Source organism: Poeciliopsis prolifica, unplaced genomic scaffold, assembly GCF_027474105.1.
Source record: "Poeciliopsis prolifica strain line A6 unplaced genomic scaffold, Auburn_PproV2 SCAFFOLD035, whole genome shotgun sequence".
In the NCBI taxonomy this organism is placed as follows: domain Eukaryota; kingdom Metazoa; phylum Chordata; class Actinopteri; order Cyprinodontiformes; family Poeciliidae; genus Poeciliopsis; species Poeciliopsis prolifica.
The window spans coordinates 986,127-1,008,478 of NW_026562410.1; the positions used below are offsets into that span (position 1 = coordinate 986,127).

Genomic DNA, 22,352 nt, shown 5'->3' on the forward strand with positions numbered 1-22,352 from the left:
TTACTGCATTTTAGTACTTTAAATGTAGTTATATTCTGCTCTTTGTTCCCTTTGCCTTCTGTCAGACATTTCTTCATTCTCCTCAGTTCAAATTCTCTTACTTGTGTTCGCTCATAGCTCCACTTACTTTCTAATCAACCTCCTGCTCCTTGTTTAATCAACTCTTCAACCTAAATACCTCTGTTCGTCAGCTCTTGGTGAAATCTTCTCGTTGTTCTAAGATTCCTCCTTGTATCTTTAATTCTCATACATTTTGCAACATCTGTTTTTAGTAAAGTTGCTTATTTTCACCTGCGTTCCTCCTCTTCATTTTTATGCCAGTAAATGGCAGTTCTGTTTAAACCTTGATTTTGGATTAAAATGAAGTATATTCATGCTGCTCATCCACGGTTCATCTTCCTTATTTACGAGTGGATCCGGCTGATTATTGTGGCCTTCCAGTTCCAAGAACTCTCCATACAGATTCGCTTAAATAAGTTAAAGGCATTTAACTTTGATCAGAAACCATCACACAATGGTTCAATGGTTAAAAAAAAAAAAAACGATCTTTGTTTTAAAGCAGTAAACATTTTGGTTATTTCCACTTTTGTCATTAACTTTCATGTTTTCCTTGTTAATTTCTGAATGAATGACCATACATCCACCAAGCAGCTGTGGTAAAATACTTTTATAGAGCATTAATCCATATCTGAAATAAAGCATCCAAGCAGCTCTGATACATACAGAACTCGATTCACCATTTTTATCAATTCACATATACTTTCTATGTAAGTATGTGTGTGTGTGAGCACTGTATGTACATGTAGACACATGTAATATTTCATCAGTTACAGTATAATAAAAGGTTTAAATCGGGTCATAATAGTTTTTTTTAAATGTCACTTGATATAAAAGCTGGTGTGCTGACCCTCATTAGTCCATAAAAGAAAAATCTTAGTCTCTTTCTTCCCTTCCCTATAAATTCTTCTCATTTAACCTTTAATAAATATGCTCTCTTATCTGCTGTATTGCCCCTTTCTCCCCATAGCTGCAAAGTATATATTCTCTTTATGTCTCCTAATAGCTTCCTGACTATGAGTTTTATGGCAGACTAAACTTTTGCATTTTCTTGACTTCAGCATTTTTTTTTCCATCCTGCACCTGGATCAAATTTGTAAGTGCTGAAGATGCATGAAAAGAAAACAGAAACAACATGTGCAGTCTAGTGAAATCATTTCCGTCATATCTAACAGTAGCAGATTAAAAACTGTTTCTCCCTCATAGTGATTTGTTTGCATCTTAATCCTTCTGGTAATTTCACAGTTTTTTTTTTAACCCCTCCAGAGTCAATTTTTTTGTATTTATTTTTTTTGTAAAGAAGCGTGTGCGGTGTATTACAGTAACAAAATGTCTTTTCCCCACACCCCTATCTCCTGACACTTAGAGGAACCAAAAGCACTTCTTCCGGTTCTTCTTGGTGGAGGCAGGGGGCCGCATTAGTTGTGGAGAGTCTTGTTGCTGAGGTGTTGTAGTCTGGGAGGTGGGAGTCTGTGGTGAGCCCTCTGGAGGGTCGCCCACCTTCCAAGTTCGTACCACCTGCCCTTCTTGCAGACGGAAATCGTGCTCCACACTGAAAAGAGGATTTAAATAAAAAGAAAATCATTAAATATCTGCATTTCTTTCTCTTGGATACATGAAGCCGACAGAAAAATAAAAAAAAAAACACTCAAATAATCTTCTGCAAACTTCCCCAGAATCAATTATACCTTAGAATTACAATAATTTTATATGGAAATGTGTTTCAAAGAATGCATTTAGATAAGGAAAAAAATTACACTGTTACTCAACATCACATATTTAGAAAACACTTATCCAAGAAAATTTAAATCCCTCACTGGGGTTGATGCACCTTTCTATGCTTCCAATTTGAGTGAAAATATCTCTCTTCAACAACAACTTACAGCACTGTAGAAGCATGTGTTTACAGTAATAGTTTATTGTACACTATATTTCTCATGGGTTTTTGTGTTCAATCTCTCCAAAGGATTCATAGCTTGGTGCAGATTTTTTAATATATCTCTTATTTTGTCCTTGCGAAGGTTTCTTCAAGTGCGGTCCCTGTTTTGTAGAGCTCTTTGAAATGAACCTCTGCTTGAAAAACAACACATAAGTAATTCTGAGTGGTGCTGAGTCATGATGCACAATGGAAAGTTTTTATATTAGTGAGGTTCACGTTGATCAGGAAACAATTTCCGAAGAAGAGCTGGGAAGAGCATTTCAGGTTGCCTTTCGGTGTACATACAATACACACTGATTAATATTCTAACAATGTAATAACTCCTCATTTCCATTTCTTTTACCATTTTTAAATTAAAACATTCTTGGTTTCTCTGGATTGATATTTAAAATCTCATGTAGTTACAATCATGCTACGCCATGACCTAACAAATTTCTAAAGATCTGTGGAAGAGAAATAGTCAAACGGCATCCCTCCTGTTTTCTTTTTTTTTGTTGTTGTTGTTGTAAACAAGAATCTAGTAATCTTTTGGAATAATGAATGAAATTGATTACACATTGCAACGGGGACGACAAGCTAATGTAGCGCCCTATCAATAACTTACTGATATTTAAACAAATGGTATTGGTATATTGACTCGCTGTCTACGATGAAGCAACAGCGATAAACTTCAATCACAAACTCCAGGGGTCTCTGTCTGTCTCTGTCTGTCTGTCTGTCTGTCTGTCTGTCTGTCTGTCTGTCTGTCTGTCTGTCTGTCTGTCTCAGTGAGGTGGTTTTAGGTACTGAAAAGCTAAAACTTTACAGTCTCATTTGACTAAGTTAGAATATCAGTACCTACCATCATAACTTTAGATTTGTAATGTTAACTTTCCACCAGCATGCCTTCCAGACTTTGTGAGCCCAAAGTCCCAATCTTTAGGATAACCCACCAATACTAATCTTTGTTTAATTTTTCTGTGCTTTTTTTTTATTTAACCAGAAACAAATTTTTTATGGACACTGTGATGCCAAGATGCCACTCTTGTGCATTTCTCTAGAAGTAGAGATATGTTTTTTTCTCTCTACTTTTCCACTTAGTAGTTTTTGGTGACTAGAAAAATGTGGATCACCCTCTGGTCATGTTTAACAATGTTTTATTAAAAAAAAAAACATTTTAATTATTTTTCACAATCAACAAAATCCCTTCCAACGTAAAACGATGCATGAAGTGAATATGAGTGTCTGGTCTGACAATGTTGTCTACAGTGTTGCTCATACCTAACACGTCAAATCATCTTGTGACTCACAGACACAAGTTTTTCTTCATGTGTGATTTTACAATGTTAAAAATGAACGGTATTTTCATATATCTAGTCAAAGCAAACAAAATATTATGAAATGATAAAATCTATAAAATGTATTAACGACAATGCATGCAAATTCCCCTTTTTCCTGACAGGCACAAAAAAAAAAAAAAAAAACAGCACATAAAGAGACCGCTGTGACATTGTGTCTGGCACAACTTCACTTACTTTCAGGTGTAAGGAATGAGACCCCTTGGATGTCTACTTGAAACAAAAGCCTTTTTTGAAAATCTAATTTATTTCGGATTCGCCCCACCTCTAACCCTGCTTGCAAGATTCAGAAGACATGCTGGGTATCCTGAGGAAACCCGTTTGCTCTTTAAAATTGGGTGATGAGTCTCGCCCGTAGCTATGGTTAGGACACAAGTCCAAATTGCTTTGATGTAAAGAGCAGATACTCGTTTAGAGAAAGGGAGCAGAAATTGGGTTATCTTAATGGTTTCCAAGTCATGCTGGGCTGAAAACAAAAGTAAAGAGAACATAGCCCATAACCAAACATCTTCTCAAAGAGGAGTAACAAAAGCTTATTAAAAACCCCGAAGTGCATCAAAAAACCTTTCAGATCAACCAATAACCATTGGATAAATGTCTTACATTTAATGCATTCTGCCCCAATCCTCGTTCGTTAAGGTGCATCTCATGTTTTCCTTATATTTCCTGAGTTCAGTGAGTTTTTTTTTAGAAATAAAACACAAAAATGTGTCTACATGAAGCAGTTCCTAACTGATGTAAAGCTGACTGTTCAGCCGTATATCTTACATTCAATTGTAAGATAAACTGATGTTTTAAAAACCATATTGGTTTAAAAAGGAACCAAAACGATTTCCACTGCTGGTTCAGAAATGATTGAACTCATTTTTGCCCAGAATCACATTTATTTATTCTAAGAATCTGGAATTGCAAACAGATGAGTGAGGTTACTGCTTTCAAGCCTTTTTTGACATCAGGTTTTCAGAATGAAAATGAAGTTTATTACACTTCCAGCAATCTTCATTTACAGTTAAGGGCTGATCATTACTGTGTAAAATACGTTTATATTGGTCAAATCTTGGGGGAAAAAAAGTAAGACATTGATTTCTGAGTGTTTTAAAACCTTGCTTATGTATTTTTTTTCTTCCCCCCCCCAACAGCTTTCCAATTTTGTAACGTTTTTTGAAACTTATGTCTGCTTGAAAAACAACACAAATAATTGTGAGTAGTGCTGCACAATGGAGAGTTCTCATATTAGAAAAGTTCACCTTGATCAAGAAGCTGATTCTGAAGAAGACGTGGGAAAGAGCAAGGAGTCATAGCTTAGATGCATGTGTGTTGCTTTTTCCATATGTTCCTTATAATGTGTGTTTGTGTCTGGGTGTGTGTGTATTGGACTATAATTCAGAGTTTCTCTCATTTTTACTGATGAAGGAAATATATGTGTTTATACTGAAGTGCACCAAATGCTGTTTGTTAGAAAGATTGTTTATTTTCAAAAGATACGGTGACATTTGGCATTATCCCAGTTTATTTGCTTTATTTACTATTTGGTCCTTAAAAGAAAACACATTTTCTTTACTTCTCTTTTTTAAATTAAATAATTGAGGTCATAAGAGCAGTCAACTTTATTTTGTCTTTTTTAGGAAATTGATTTTTGCCGAACCTGAAGGGAAACGATCATTCTTTGTCTAGTCTGAAAAGTTTGAGATCCACTGTTTTAGGAAAACAATCTTCTATCAATCTTGATCTGAAAAGATTGGTTTAATTCGATTGTTTGAGGATTTTAAAACTGTCTAATCTTGTTTTTTTTTTCTTTTGGCTAATGCTTACTACACTACACCTCTATTTTTTTGTACTGCATCAGGCAATTAGTGAGTATTTAACTCATTATTGATAGTTACATGTTTGCTTAACAAAGACACATTTTGTAACCCATTCAGTATTGAGTTGCATCACTTTTCATAGGGTAAGACGGATCCTCAAGTGGGGAAAACCAGTGAAAGATGCAGTGACGAATCCACATCTGGTACCTCCTACAGTCCACAATGAAGACTTTGAAAAAGTAAATCAAGTGCAGAGAGGCTGAATATCATCGACTAGTTCCAACAGCAGAGATTCTGGGGTTGCAGTCAATGCAGACACCAAAAGAACAAGTCAGCAAGGTGCACTGATAGTCACGTGGCACCATAGCTTTGGGGCTTCACTGACAAAATGAGATGTGAGCTCTGATGCGCTGCCTTGGAAGCCATCAGTAAAAGGTAAGCAATAATAAACGAATGCATCTGCAATACAGAAAGAGGAAAATATCAGCTTGCTGACTTAGTTTTGCCAGGAGTTACATGTTTAGTAAGCAATCCCCCTATTAACGGATTCTTCTTCCCTCTCTTCCTTTTTTATTCACTTTTCTTCCCTGCTATTTTTGCTTATTATGCAGTGGCCTAGTTAGCTGGTGTTTCTCATCACAGCGCAGATGCTGGAAATAAAGAGGACTCCCTCGGCAACGATACAAGGAAAGAAATGTTGCAGAGGAAGCAATGAGGATGGAGCTCAGCAGCAGGAACTGAAGTTTTTAAAGCAAGAACAATGAGGACTCACATTCACATCCATCTCGCTCCACAACACCCACACCCGCAGTCACTCAAGCACTTTACTACGGATGCCCACTGCTATTCTAATGCGCAGCAAACCTAATGAAACCTCGAACTTCAGAGAGCGACACGATACGAGCAGAGTGGATGTGGACGACGTAAACAGTGGAAAAGTGTGTGGGTTCACGGAGCAGTGGAGAGGATTTCTTCCCTTTGCAATATTTACAGCAGGTGCGGGGAGCTGGGGGAGCGTTCAGCTAAACTCCAGTCTGGCAGTCAGGACTCCTTCACAGTGGAAAATAAATAAATGAATAAAAAATCCTCCAAAGCTGTGTCAAATGAGGGAACAGTGTGCGGGAAAACAAGTCATGGAAGTTATCTGTGGGGTTGTGCTGCAATGAAATAACCCAAATAAATAAAAGATGCCATTCTCTCATCTTCACTGCCACTCTATTTGTGCCACCACACACCCCGGCTCCCAGAAGATCTCCTCTGTGACTTGTCCCCAGCCTATTCTCTCTTTGTGAAAATGAATAGCCTCGGACCATGGTAATGTGTGATCAAGGCATAGTGGCTCCGCGGGGGGCCGTAGGGTGGGGGACTTCCTACCCTCAGCCAGAACTATCTACTCACTGAGTTCACAAACTGTGGCAGGCAGGAAGCTGCGAACCTTACATAGGTCTCCCCACTGTTCCTCTTTAGAGCGCTGCTCACATCTCTGATTTTTTTGCTCCGGGCTTTCCACAAACTCAAGTCCTGCCTGCGGGCAAGTTAGATGTGCAAATCATGCAACTTGGTATTTTAGATGCAGAAGTACCATGATCCAAAACATGAACAACAGGCGTCCAAAGGGCATATAACAGTAATGTTCAACATTAATGAATAAGACAAAGGAATTTTTAAAAATACATTTCTTTTCCAATGGTCAAAAAACTATATATATTTTATTTTTTTAAGAATTAAACATTTAATGGGACATCCTAGTACTTTCACATGACTAGAGATTGCTCAGCCAAAATATAAATAATTCATATTTGAGATTAACTTCGATAGATCAAGAGAATGAATGGTTTATGAGTCTTAATCTCTCTCTTTAACAGCTTAGTGTTGCTGCACATTCAAGATCTTTGGCAAACAGAATATGTCACCAGCTTTTAGCTCCTGTTTGCTTAGACCGACCCTTCATCAGAGTTTGGTAATACTCAACACTGTTATGTAAGCTCGCTTCTTACTCTTTGTTTGTAAAGCTAGCTCAAATGGGAGGATTATGCAAGATTCAAGGTAATGAACAAAGAACAAAAATGCTAAATTACAGGTGAATCTCAGAATGTGTCTATTTTTAGTTGAAAGGAACTTCATTTTAAATGCTCTAGAGGTTGCATAACCCTGAATAAATAAATAAAAAAATTATGGATATATTATCAAAGGTTACATGTTTGTTTGTTTTTTTTTCAAACCTTATTTGGATTTTGGGATTTAGGCACATCAGTTGGAACAGATGAAAATAAGTAGTTGGGAGTAAATCTGATCAAATTGATAATCGATACCTAACATTATACGTCACTGCTCTGATTAGGCAAAAATAAGTAAATACAAATTAGTATTCTAACTGAGGAAGAATGTGGAATATCATACCAGTTAGAATAACTGGTATGATTCTCATAGCAATTAACCAATCTTTGACTTCAGTCAGAAAAATGTTTACGGCATTTATGACTTTCTTCTGTGATATTTTTGAGTCAGTTCTTGCCTGTGGGCTTAAAGTGCTTCATTGGGCTTGAGCTAACTAACTTTTCCAAGACACATTCTCGCTAATATTCATAAATATGCCACTTGAGTTATAATATGATCTCATTAATTAATATTAATATTTGGATGTTTTTCAGTCCTTACAAAAAACTGTGTGGGAGATTTAGCCATAAAACTAACTTTCAGGTTTTTTTTTTTTTTCACTTCTCTGGTCATTATATCTTTACTCAATCATTAACATGGACGCATATTCACCCACATCCTGGATCATTTGTGACTTCCTGTGTGCTGGTATATTTCTCTTCACAAACCTAATAATAATCTCATTTATTCTCATGCCCTTGCTTCTTCGTCTATCAACTCCTCTGCTATTCTGCAATTCCTGGGGATGTGCACACCTCCAACCAAGCTGTCAATTTGGCAAACTATTTTTATTTTTTTTTTTTTTTTTTTTACAAGCCTCATTGAATTAAAACCAGCTCTTAGAGAAGCTGTGCACAGAGACTGTCTGAGTGAAATGTGATGGTAATGATTATGGTCACAACAGTTTTGTCAATTCATAATTTATTATTATTTTTTATGGTTTGTGAAATGATAAATTGTAATTAGAAATTTAACTATTTAGTTTGGGATAGAAAAAGTTCAATCTTTGGATTATCCCTCAGTCACTTTCTTAAACTCAAGTAAATACATTCAATAAATGTATTAATAGGTTGTTTGGCCGAAAGCGTGTAGACTCACGTACCATGATGTGGCAAGGACTTGCTCTATAGTTTCTCTCCTCTGACACAAATCTGCATTTGAGTCTAAAAATTAACGTGAGTCCAAAGTCAAACCTCATTAGCTGGAGTTTGTTCCTATTCAAGTCACTGGCATGCTACCTCTTTCCTATCGAGTGTCCTTACCTTGTTCATTTCATTCTATCCTTGGAGATTTAAACCCAAGCCTCCCTCTGGTTGCAGTCGTTCGGTTTGGGAGACAGCGACCTTGCCCAAGAGCTTTACAACGGCACATCTTAACAGGGGCTTGAATCAGCAGATTTGTGGCTATGCCACACTAGGAAATTCAAGGTTGTTTATTTATTGTCATTTAGTTAATTAAAGGTAAACAAACAAGCGAGAGAATTAGCTTCGCCGTTTGAGATGAACAGCTTTACGTTAGCGGTTGAATTTGTATCACAGAAGCTGCTGCTTGCGTTGCGTTGTCACTGTGGGGCCGGCAGAAAATATACGATACCTGCACCACAGTGCACTTTGTGTAAATTAGTATGTTAGATAAAGTCAGAATGGATTTGGGTTACTATTTGACTAGATGAAAATGATATTTTAAAACTGTATTTCAGACACAGTAACAGGGCAGAGCCTCATCTCTTTTTTATACTCCCATCCATAAAACATTCATTCAACCGCACCAGCAGGAGATCATCATTTCTCCTCCGTCTCTCATTCTATGAAGAGAGAGTTTCAGCTGAAACATAGTAGGGTAGAGGCAATCAACATGAAATATCTTTCCAATTTTCTCTCACACCATATAGGCTGAACATCCTTGGGGAAAAAAAGAGCTTTGCATCTTGTCAGAAGAACTTTCAGTCTCTGTTAGGATCTGTGACCGTAGATCACCACATGTTTTTACTCTCTGAAATTCCAGGCCTCACTTACATCCTAACACTCAAATTATTTGTTCCCTCCTCGTACTTTTGCATTAGAAACCTAGCCACAGAAAAGAAACTTGGAGTTATTTGCCAATGATGGAGTCCCTTGAGCAAGATGCAAGAATTAGACTGCTTCCAATTCGCTTATCAGATTGTACTGAGTTAAAGAATGCATTGGATAACATGAGGAAATGTATTCTACTGGAGCAAATCGTCACCCAAAAGGCTGAGATTCTCTCTGACTGATGTTCTTTCCCTGGCGTTATTTTTCACATTTAATCTCTTTGCTGATCTTCTGCAATTTAAAGATACAGCACAAAGTTCCAATGTGGAATTGTCTTTGGTGTTGCATGTCCACTTATTTTTTATTTTTGTTGTTATTTTTTTAGGTAAACCTTGTAGAAAGACTCCCACATAATCACATCCTAACATATTCCAAAATCACCTCTCTAAAAGTTTGGAAGGCATCCACAACAACTTGCATCTTTCGATCCAAAGCAACTCTGCCAGGGTTTTTTTGTTGTTGCTGTTGTTTGAGCGACTCAGTTTTTCCCAGGATACCTTCTTATTTCCAAAAGGTCATGTGTGTTTCTGCTTTGCTCTATTAAAGACTAACACAGACAAACACAAAAAAGAATCAGAAAGGCTAATTGAGAGAAAATAATTAACCTGACATGCATGTTTCTGACTGATAAAGTTGGGAGTGTGAATGATGAGGCCGTGGTGCGATACTTATTTTCTTCATACTCTCCCAACTCTCTTTCTTGTTCCTGCGGATGCGCTGCTTCCTGACAGGCAGCGAGTAAGACTGATAAAAATCATTTCTGACATGAGGTCAGCAATCCCCAGCTTACCAAATGGAGGCATCTTCTGTTTACTGCTCTTCTACCTCTATATCAGCCACTACACGTCTACTGACCCAGCTGTCACGCTTCTGAAATTCACCTGCATTTATTCAAATGACAACAAGTCTACATGGGGCTGAAAGCTCAACCAAAAGGTAAATTTACTGCAGGTATATTTGCTAGGAGCCTTTTGGGACAGTAGTGAATCTCTATAGGAACGCATTTACTACGAGCTCCCCCATGTCCAGCAGCAGCCAAGCTACCAAACTTTAGGGCCCAGGGCAAAGTCTTTAAATGTGAAGTGAGAGTCTACCATCAACTCTAAACTCAAACAAAGGATTTGCTTCTGATTGCAACAGAGAAAGTGTGGCCTGCCACAAGTGCTTTTAATTTAGCCATTGTAAAATGCAGTGATTAAATCATGCCTTCGCACATCCATTAGCGTCTCGTTTGGAACAGCAACGCAGCAAGACTGAAAGACACTGCTGCGTATTTAAAGGAGAGCTTTATCTGCGCAGAATAAAAGCAAAGAAGGCAGGAAAAATTATTGATGACCTCCAACATGCAGGATTCAAACTTTCATGGCAGTTTCCAATATGACAAGAATATAACATTTTTAACATGGTAAAAAATGTCTATAGCCTACAAAAACAACTGAAACAATATGATCACCAGGTGTTTGTAACACCCACAAAAATCTGCATGTGCAAAGACACCAAAACTAATAGGTCCATAAATTAGGATATGCTTAATACAGTGGAACAATAAAAAGAAGAGGAAAATAATCGGAAGGGTTTTCAAAAATGCATGCACTATTCACAGGAAGAGAAAGAGGTGGGATTAGCAAGTGCTATTGTTTCAAAGTAAATAACTGTGTTCAGCAATGACATGTGTGCAGGGTCACCACAAAGGACTCTAATGCAGAAGAAGAAGAATCCAGGTGAAACTTGTTTAAAGATTCCTCTGAAACATTTGAGTCAGCCAATTAATTGGTAGTCATTGAATAAAACAAACCCAGACAGACTTTAGCATTTAAACACTGAATTTAAATCACAGGAATAGCCTGCTGAGGACCGACTTCATCCGATTATCCACTGGCTCCTGACTGAAGATGGACGAGCGAACGGACAGACGGACGCAGGGATGCAATGAAATCAGCATCTCGTGATGACAGCCTCAAGAAGCTAATATAAACTTTTGTTAATTAAGCTGTTATCCTGAAGAATTACATCACATCTAAAGATCATGAGATAATTAAAGCAGCATCTCAAACATGACACCCAGTCAGCATAACAAAGTTTTGTTGAAACACCATCAATCCCTGTGTACCCACCAAGTTATCAGATGAGTTTTCATCGAGCTCAAAGGGCCGTAATTTATCACGCTCAAAGGCCCCAAAAAGAAATCTAATTAAACATCTGAAGATAGAGGACTTCACAAACATGATAGTGGACTCCGGCAAGTAGATTTCCATGATAGTCTGAGAACAGCTTGGCTGGAAGACACCGCAGAGCTGAGGTTAATTTCATTACATTTCTTCTCAGCCGTACGAGTAAATGACGCAAAAAAAGTTTGCTTAAAAAGACGAGACGGAGGACCTGAAAGGTTCGAGATCAAAGAAAATCCCCCATTTTGTAAATAAATAGGCCAAGAAAGGAATGCTAAAGAAGCCGAGCATAAGGACTGAGGCTGCTGAGGCCAGCAGCCTACATCCCATTCAGAGTACCTGAACTGGCTGGAGGACCGACCTGCTCCTGCATTGCAGCGCTCGGTGTCTTGTGTCACCTGGAGAGCTCACATGACGAAAAAAAAAAAAGGAACCGGGTGGAGGAGGGGTGTACAAAGTGCATAAATGAAACAAGATTGCATTCTCTGAACAAGAAGCCAGGGGGGAGCCTCACAGTCGTGAGCATCCAGGGTCTGTTGAAAGGGATAAAAAAAAAAAAAAGCATGTTTGCTATGAATTCCCTTACATGACTTGTTTACTTTAGGAGGTGGCTGAGCATAACACGCTGCTATTGTCTAAATGCCCGTGTCGGGGGCTGCTGTGTGCATTTGATTATCTAATGTGGCGTTTTAGTAGGAACAGTAGCTGAGACAGATATGCAAGGACAATGTCATGCTCTTGTAAGAGTTACCACAACCTTGTTCAAATATTTTTCTCATTTTTTTCATGATCTGCTCACAATGTGGCTCACTTTCCATCCCGACTGCCTCAGATCAAGGCAGTGAGGGACACTTGAGATCTAGAGAACAAATCTAAGTTTAATCTAAAGTCTTGTTTGCCATAAATGTGCAACAAACCTGTAAGAAAGAAAACTGAATCTGGAAGACTGAAAACTATTCTAGTGAAAAACGCATTGAATGGTTGGTGTGACTTGACAAAAAGCTATACAAATTTAATTTATTTACCACTGCGGTCTTTAATTAATAATGATGTGGGGGGAAAGAAGTTATTTAAATATAAAGTGACTTTTTAATACAACATAAAATATTGATTTATTGGTTTTTAAATGCCACTTGAAACATAAAGTGCTGACTTCCATCTGTGATTTATTAGCAAATACTTTGAGAAGGGGCACTTTAACAGTAAATCTTTTCCATGTCTTCAGTTTGCAGACACAGCACTGTTTCTGGACTGCTGAGCAGGAAACTTTGAACCAGGATGGTTAATCAACGCTTCTTTTGTGTGTGAAGAATCCCAGCACAAGTAATTTCATTGCAGTTGTGTTCGGTGTAAATCTAAAAATTGCCACACAGTAGTTTTTTTTTTTGTGCAGGTGTCAAAAAAAAAAAAGAAAAAAAAAAGTGGATTTTTGTTGACTTTTAACGAGAAAAACATTTACTTTTGAGCTCCCCTGGGGGTGCTGCAACCCAAATTTAGCACAGCATATGTGTCGAGGTGTGCTTCCCCAGTCTGTTCCACCATTCTAGCCAGGATTTTCCCTCGGCAACCGCCCACGATCGATATTCACCCAGGGCTCAGCAAGCGGGCAAAACAAAAGAACTGCACACCCACCCTGTTTATGGCAAAAGTTGATCCACTGTAGATTTTTTGTTTTTGTTTAGTTTCTCTTTTTTTTTTTTCCAGAATATTGCGATGTCGAAGCGATGCAGCAGCATTCACTTCAGCTGAATTTTTTTCCTAATTCAGCTGAAGTGAATTAGAAAAAAAAAAAAAAAAGCAAAAGGTGCTGGCTGGCTGCACACAGAGAGGTATTGAGTGACGGCTGCTGGAGCGGAAGGCTCTGACAGATGAGTGGCCGTTGAGGAGATGTGACAGAAAGAGGTGTGACGGCATGATGGCAGTTTGCCACCTGAAAAAAGAAAGGAAAAAAAACAACTACAAGATAGCATCAATCATTCCCATTTCCTTCTAGGACCACTGATGAGCACAGAATAACACACTGGGGCTTTCCTCTGTGAATGAGTATGTGTGGTTTTGTTTCACCTCTTCCAGCTTTTTCAGATGCCACAAAGTTGAAGCGCTACTGTGAATTAGGGAGCCACTGCATAGGTATGGAAGGAATGAGGGTTTTAGGGACCTGATTTCAAGTCTGTTACATGCAATATTTACTCTAGATATTATAATGCATCTTATAAAAATTCTGCAAAACTATAAGCAAGCTGCAACAACAAGGCTGACCTTTATAAACCCACAAGAGAGGGAATTTTCAGACGCGCTGATAATATATGAGTCAGGAGTGAATATATATTATATAGTAAAATGAGAGATCCGTGTTATGATGCTTTATATAAGCAAATAGAAAAGCTCTGAAGGTGGTGAGGACTTCATAATACCATAAAAAGTTTTCTTTAAACAACCAGCACCTGCCTTTCTTAAGGCCTGGGAACTCAATAATGTCCAGCTGCTGAACTAGACAATCCGCAATGACAGTCCACAACAATTCAAATGTCTGCTTTGAGTTTTAACTTATATAGTCACCACAACATCACCATAAAGACTTAGTAGTAGAGCCACTTCTTTGCGGGATGTACTAAGTATTTTAGGCCTCAACATTACAAATATGTCTAATTAGATCTTGCTGTAGTGTTTATTAAAAACAAAAACACAACTGTCTCATACAGTGGATGCACATACTGACTGCTTCCTGTAGTTCAGCTTAAAGTCATCCTCATGTAATGGCCATGCTGCTCGGTCTCTGCCTCCTAGGGCAACACATTCTGTGTATCCCCACTTGATCAGCATAACTGGCAACTCGACAACTAGCAAGGCAGCTTCTCCTTTATAACACAATGATTTTTTTAATCGTCTGAACACCATCAAGAAGGATTCTGAACTCTTGGACAATTCAAAACATTTGGATAGTTGTGCATTCAGTCTAAAATAAATTAAGTGTAGACTAAACTAAAAGCAGTGCCAAAATATCTATTCTACTCCAAGATATTCAGCATATATTAAATAAAAAACTATATTTTGACTTTGATTCCAAAGTCAGAGAAAACACAAGCTGGTTTTAGATGTGGATAAAAATGCTAAACAAAACCCCAACTCAAATATGGCGTTAACTCTCAACACCCAAACTTTGATGATGTTTACCCAGACTAATGAAAAGTTTATTACAGTTTCAGTAATATTCTCTCATTCTCCAGGACAGGCGATCTGTCAGAAATGTAGAGTTCTGTGTTTTTCAGCACGAGGCAGAAAGTGACTTTCCAAACATCTCCTACAGCTGCCTTCATGAAATGCTGGTGCATTTTTTTTTAAAAACAATTTCATTTCAGTACAAAATAAAATGGAATGAGAAGAATGTACTTTTACTGCTACTTAATCAACATAAGCGCTACTCAAATGTTACTTAATTTTATTCCATGCTGTGCAGATAATCAATCTCTACTGAAGAATTATTTAATACAGATACACTTATTGATAAGGATTCTCCAGGTTGGTTGCAAACGATGTACTATGATCTATTTTCTGATCAATTCAGCTCAAGCTTAGTCAACCACTCATCGAGTGTGCATATTAAAATTGAACATTTATCTCCCCATAATTAAAATCAATATGACATACAGTACAGTCCAGAATTTTACACCCCTTAATCCCATTGCATACACTATTAAACTGTGGTGTGTCAAAGCACCACAATATGTGCTCCATCACAGGACAAAATAAGAAACAATGCAGCATAAGCTATGTTGGTTTATACTAGAAGAAGATATGCAAGGCCGTAAAAAGGATTTCAAAAGTAGATTCTTTCTAGAAACCTACTTTGTATTGATTTTGTTTCACTTCCCGGAAATTCAAAAGTGTTAATAACTGGCCTGCGACACATTATTTGCTGATGCATTATTCCTTAATAAATTCCAAAGCCCTCAGTTTTTGGGCCTCTATTGCAGAGTAAGGCAGCAGACGCTATTAGGAAGTTGAAAAGAAATCTTAGGTTCAGATTCAGCATTTAATATCCCATTTATTGATCGCCTCTGATAATGACAGAGGCTCAGTGCAAAGCAGGAGGAGATTGAGAGTGGCTGTGTGGTGAATGAGCTTCAGGGATCTAATTTAGCCGTGAATGTGATTCGAGTGTGATTAGTATTTATATGACACATCATCCACATTAGGCACTGCTTTCCTGTTCCACACGCCACTCTTGATCTTCCTCTCCCCTCTCTGTTCAGAAGACAAGGCACAACGGTGATAGGAACCATCTGGCTCTCCGCTGCTGGCACGAGTTCGGCTCAGTGATTATTGCCAAACAGCATGAACAAGGGTTTTCACTCTCCCTCGCTCCTTGGTGTGTCTCCCTCTTCTTCTGTTTCACACCCAGAACTATATCTCTCGACGCCCAAGCAAAAACAAACTCACGTGTCGATGAACACAAATTTGTGGGGACGTACGACAATTTTGTGGTTACCGCTAAAGCATCAGAGAATAAAGTTGTTCATAATGTTGGAACGGCCTTGGCTGTTTTCTTCCTTGCTGTTACTGAGTCAGGAAAAGCGCGACCTGAATAATCCTCTTCAGTTCTTCTTTCTTATTTTCCTGCCATGGAAATCTATTGCTCCTGCTGGTTGATCCTTTCCTCTCTGTAGTTTCATATGAATAGGAGTGATGCCTACAATGTACTTCCTCCTCTTCCCCTGCGAGATGCCTGTTGCTCCACGGCTCAGCCCTGTAGTAAAGATGGATTACTCCACAAGAATTGCGTGCCCTGCCCTTTACGTATTTCTCACAGACCAGTTCTCCATTATCAGCTTCATCCGCAGGGGAAAGCGAGGGGAGAGGGGAAACGTGCATGCACAGACACATGGGTACACACATGAAAGCTGCAACACTCAAATCCACACAGGTCTGAAAGCTTTGACAGGGTTGTTAACAGAGGGCCGGAGTCACGAATCTGACAAATCTTTTTTTTTTTTCTTTTTTTTTTTCAGGGAGACATAGACCTCTTGAGTCCAGCGAAAGTAAAAACACAATGGCAATTATTTTTCTTTGTCTGTCTTGTCTTTAATCTGTATTTACCTCCATCCTTCTTGGTTAATATGTGGATGAAGAAAAAAAAAACTGCATATCGATTTGTAAGGACGGCCTTGGTTAGAAAGTATTTATGAAAAACATTTTGAAATCTTGGCAGTAAAGAAAAGAAACTGTATGACAGAAAAGAACTCAAGGGACTTGACCTCAAATTTCAGTAGATTTATTCAATCGTAACTGAGTTGTTTTTCACTGCTACCAGCATCAAAGATGCACACTGAAATACATTAAACATTTAGCACAATAATTTGGTAGCAATGTAAAACTTAGTCGTGAGCAGAAATCAGTGAGATGGCTGTTTCTAGACAGCTATTTAACAATTAAATAATACAATGTAATTAATTTAGAAATCTAGGCGTGACATATTGAAATGCCTGCCAAAAGACAGTCAAAGAGAAAAACTCGAAGACAAAATAAGAAAAATAAAAGTAATTTTATTTTCTATTTCACACATTTTCTGGGGCTCTGTACTTGCTATCATTTAAGTTATGAAAAGTCCTGCCTTGCTTCCTCTGCATTACATGAGGACAATGTTGAGCTGTCAAGAAATGTTCTTTGAGATTTCGCCGTTCATGTTTCCTTCAGCCTGTCAGTACTGTGTCTTGAAAGGCAGTACTTGCACAGTGCAGTGACACACACCGAAGAGATTACTTTTGGTCCCAACCAAGATATATGCTAGATTGTATCTTCCTAGTATTTCATTAGGAAGATACAAAGTTTTAACATGCCTTAACATGCTAACATGCATGTTAAAACGTTAACATGCCTTAAAGCATGTTAAAACTTAAAGCAAGGTTTAACATGCCTTTTCTTCTCCAGTGGAGTGTTGTGTAGTGAGTAGCTATAGATGCTATGGTGGGTGATGCTAGTAGTTTCTTTGCAGATCTCTGTGAGTGCTCTTTGGCTCTTTGACAACACTTCTAAATATTCCTGACAAATATTGTGATGAGCTCCTGGAAGTTGCCGCTTCACAATAACCTGATTTATTTATTTATTTTTTTCAGTTTTGCATTACAGGAGCCAATGGGACTCGCTGGAATGTTCAAATGTGTGAAAATATTCCTGTAACCACAGCCATCTGTTTTGCAGCAGTTTGCAGAAGTCTTGAGAGAGACATTTTCTTTTATCCAATATGAGATGATTCTTGTGCTTGGTAATGAGAAACCTTTTCATACGCCATTAATGAGTACTAAAGCAGCTGACAATAATTAGCTTTGACGGGTCCAAGGATTGCTTTGGACATATTGAGAGATTTTAGGGGGTTTGTCTTGATTTATTTGTAAGAATTAATTTACCTACTTATGTAAATTTTATCTCAAAAGACTCATTAAGAATATATTTACTTAGAAACCATTGAAATCTTGAATCCTCAATTTTTTCTGTAATAAATATCATTTGAAATTCATAATGCTAAACTGAATGTAGCTTATTAGCTCTGACAAAGGTCAAAACTAATAATTATTACATTGTAGTACTGAGACATTATTTTGTTTAAAGGTGATGTTTTGGAAACGTAATATTTGTTAATTTGGTCAGTCACAGTCTGTGATTATAAATTAAGGCTACAAAGAAAAGACCCTGCTAAATTTATAAATAATAAAACAAATATTGTTTAACCAAACAAGCTTCTTTGTATTAAGAAATCTAAAAATAATCCGAGAATACAAGTAGGTAAAATTAGACACATCAACAACTTTCTCAGTCACAATATTGTACTACAATTTACCCGATGTCAGCAACAACACAATTCTAAATGACATGGAAAAAAAACTGAATACATGAGGAAAACGGCGTGTAAAAGACAGAAGAAGCCAAGAAACCAGCTTACATATGTTACTATTTAGAAATAATTCCTGGTGCTATCTACAAATTAATATTGGTTAGTTTGGTTTTAACTAATGATCTACTGAAAGGTTTCCGATTAGAAAAGAATTGCACACAGTAGAAGGTGCAATACGACTGTGCATTGGTAAAAGCAAAGAGACCTTCACTAAGATGTGTCGCTGAACATATTAAAATATTAACATCAGTTGATGTAAATAGATTTAACAACTATTTGTCAAAGTTATACTTATGCAATATATGTACCAATTTTTTTCATACAGGATACATTTTGATGTTGTCATAACAAAAGGTACCCTTCTTCACAAAGTATTTAAGAGGTTTATTTGACAGTGTTCAATATTTATTCCTTGCCAATCCATTTTGCCCTCACTTTTGAATAAAACATGACCGTACATCTTCTATAACTTGCTTTGATTGATAAGGCTGGCTCATATTGTCATTCTGCCAATTCTTATGCTATCAGAAGTTATTATAACATAAAACAGGAGAAACAATTTTGTGACACCAATTAATAGTTGTTTCATGTTGCTGTCTAAAAGTAACATACTGACAAAACCTTGAAACACTAATACCTCCACCATACTTAATTTTCCTTTTGCATGATATCTGAATGGTTTTAGTGTATCAAAGTACTTTGTTTCACCGGGTAGCAAAAAAAAAAAAAAAAACCTGCACAAACAAATTTGAACATGGCTTAAGACTCTGGCTTAAAAACAACACAATTCCAAACAAGATCATAAACTGATTCAGCATGCTTGCAATTTTTATGCAACAGAGTCAGGGTAAAATGAGGGATAAGTAAATAAAACATTAAGACAGACATTAAAAATATCTAATAGTTACTTTGTTCCATGCTAAAAGCAGAGAGAAGCTGCACAACTAATGTCACTCCACCATATCGCAACATTTTTTTTCCTGCAAAACTGCCACTGCTGCACACAAAACTAAGTTTTCTAAATGTCCACTTTACAGCTTTCTACAGCAGTTTTATGTGCACTCATAAAAACTTGAAGTGTACAATTGTTTCAGTCCAGATGGACACAATGTGCATAACCCAGTTTGGCCTTTAAATTGCTGCTCAGTCGAAGCAATGATTTGCCAACACCAGAACAAAAAAGACTTCCTACATTTGTCAGACATTTTATGCCCCTAGATACAAGGTTTTATTATTCTGCCAATATATAATCAGGTTTCTAAGCAGCAATGGCTGAAATCCCAAGATTTACCGAGAAGAGAAACACATACATTTGACAGTTTTTAACTAAGCTTAATGAGATTTAGAATCATGTTCAGAGGACTTGTGTGATTTTTTCCAATTAAAAATCGAACATCAAATACAACAGACTAACCCACCTCAAAATAAATCATTAATCAACACATCCATATTCAGATGTTAGAATAATTGCTTAAAATCTTGTCTAACTTAGTCACTGTTTATGTCATTGCAAACCATGCATATTAAATTCATGAAATGTTAACTTAAAACCATAACATTATTTCAGAAATTAGGAAAGGATTGTTCTGAAAGGTGCACAAGTCACAGTTGGTTTTTGGTCTTGGACTATAAACGTTTATGAACTTGAGAGGATGCAGGTGAGGGAAGTGTTCCAATGCATTGCTGAGCATGCACTGCTGCCCAATGGTTTTAACTTGGCCCAGCCATCTGTGGGGAGTGTAGTCACTGGGGATCATGAAAGCAAAACCTAAAATCTGTCAGTGTTTGTGTTTCCTCCTTAGTCCCTCTTCATATAAAAGTACTTAGTTTGGACTTCTCCTTGACAATGGATCAAGTGCATTTTGCATTTAAATTGGACTGAAGCTTGGAGAGCGCACACGTCTTAATCTCCCAGCACACAGTGTATGCACAATTTGGGAGTGTGTCTGTTTAAAGCTACGTATTTAAGAGTATTCATGTGTGTTTGCAAGATACAGATAATAACAATGTGTATCTTTATTTTATATTCTTCCTTTTTTATGCATGGAGAACATCAATCTCCAAACAAATGAGAAAGAATGACTTTCCTTGTTAGATGAAACTTACAAATATTTTATACACTTTTTTTTTGCCCACTACAAAAGCGGGCAAAGAAAAGAAAACTTTCTGTTATTTTAAGGAACAAATAAAAAGCACTGTACTTGTAGATTTCAGACACTGAATGCAGAAATAGAGCTGCCATATTCAAAGAGGTCTTTTTGTAAATCATTTCCGCTCTTTTAAACAAACACATAAGCGCTGTCACTGTAAAAATACTACATTATTTTCACAATGCCATGCCCATTTTATGCCTTCGCTTCTCACATACTGACGCACTCTTTCCCTTTCATTTTTAAGAACTGTGTATAAGAGTTCATTTGATATTCTCTTCAGCTGGGTTCTCTTTCTTCTGTTATGATAATGCATGAGAATTGTCAATGTTTAATGAAAGACTGGAGGCTAGATACCGGCTGAAGAAATATCCTCACTGTGGAACATGAGAGGTTCAATCTATAATTTTCTTACAAATTATAGACGAAACATTTCAGAGAGCTCAGATGAATATGCTCACACTGAGGCCTAATTTTATTTATTTTTGGAGCGATTTCTGCTCATTTGAATACTAGTTGTCAAGAGTAAACAGCAGAGAAACATACTAGGTAAACTGTGAGCGACTGCCAAAGCAAACTTTTCCCGCTCTCCTCTACATTCACCCCTCTTCTCCTGCTGCTTCCACACGCAGCCTAAAGCTGCTAGTTTGCACCATTCCTCCTCATCCCCATTTAGGCGTGAAATGTATTTCTATTCACAGCAGTGAAAAAAGGGAGAAGAGGAGGGAGAGCAAAGGAAGTGACACAAGCAATCTAATGGAAAAACCGCCTCTGTCTGATGTCTGTAAAATTGCATATTCCTCTGGATAAAAACCAGGACAACAAGAAGCTGTCTGTGGCTAAGGGACAGTCTTAGAACCATGTGGAAAATACTTGAATTAGACTTCTGTGCACTTATGGGCCATGTGAGAAAAGACTAATCAGAGCCAGTGAAAGCAAACTTAAACCCAAGCTGATAAGTGGTAGTCTTTGGGTGGAAACAGAGGCATACTGGAACAGGGCAGCAGTAGTGCTTTGGTTTGAGTGGCAGCAAATACTTTATGCATTATCTCCTCAAGAGTCTGATCTTCTTCTTTTTGTTTAACTCCACAATGGATTGCATGCTATTTCGAAAATGACTGCTTTGCTGAAACCATATTGATGTGTTAACTGATATTTTGACAGATTTAATATATTTGATGAATCCTGAGTAGAAGGATGTGTCATTACTTGCCTTAAATAACAACAACAATAAAAAAAAACTTATTTAAAGAAGGTGATAAATGCATGGTTATGTTTAAATGAAACCAGAAAAAGCTGATTCTATTGGTCAAATAAAAAAAAAAAAAATAATCTGAAAATGTAGAGAATATTTAAGGCATGCTTTGGGCAAAAAGTTAAATTGCACTAAAATAATATCCAATAAAGGGCAGTCTGTAATAATGATTATGCCAATCAGCTGTCAACATCATTACCTGTTGCATATATCCAAATAGAAATGTTCAAATCTTTACATAAAATCACGTTTTACACCTACATCAACCTCCATAGTCACCCAAATTTAAAAAAATAAAGAAAAAGAAAACAAAAAAACTTTTGGATTGACTGATTTGATCAACTGCAAAAAGAAAAAAAAAGAAAAGAAAAAGATTTTGCTTTCACTAATTTATTTTGTTTTGGATGCTTTTTGTTGCAAACTCATTAAGACAAGAATAAAAGCAATTACAAACAAAATTACAAATAAAAAATTATTAAGGGCAGCAGCGCTCTAAGCAAACTTGGTCCAATGTGAAAAGTAA

At 37.2% G+C, this 22,352-nt stretch overlaps 1 protein-coding gene across 7 annotated transcripts in view; it reads right to left on the reverse strand.

Moving 5' to 3' along the window:
• Nucleotides 1–652: 652 nt before the first annotated feature.
• The window catches only part of LOC129374222 (uncharacterized), a 48,330-nt gene continuing 26,630 nt past the window's right edge, over nt 653–22,352 (reverse strand). For all 7 annotated transcript variants that reach the window (XM_055052518.1, XM_055052511.1, XM_055052513.1 and 4 more), the window contains one exon: nt 653–1,609. In XM_055052518.1, coding sequence (XP_054908493.1) covers nt 1,420–1,609 — 190 coding nt within the window. In that variant the 3' untranslated portion in view covers nt 653–1,419. The remainder of the gene's footprint in view (nt 1,610–22,352) is intronic.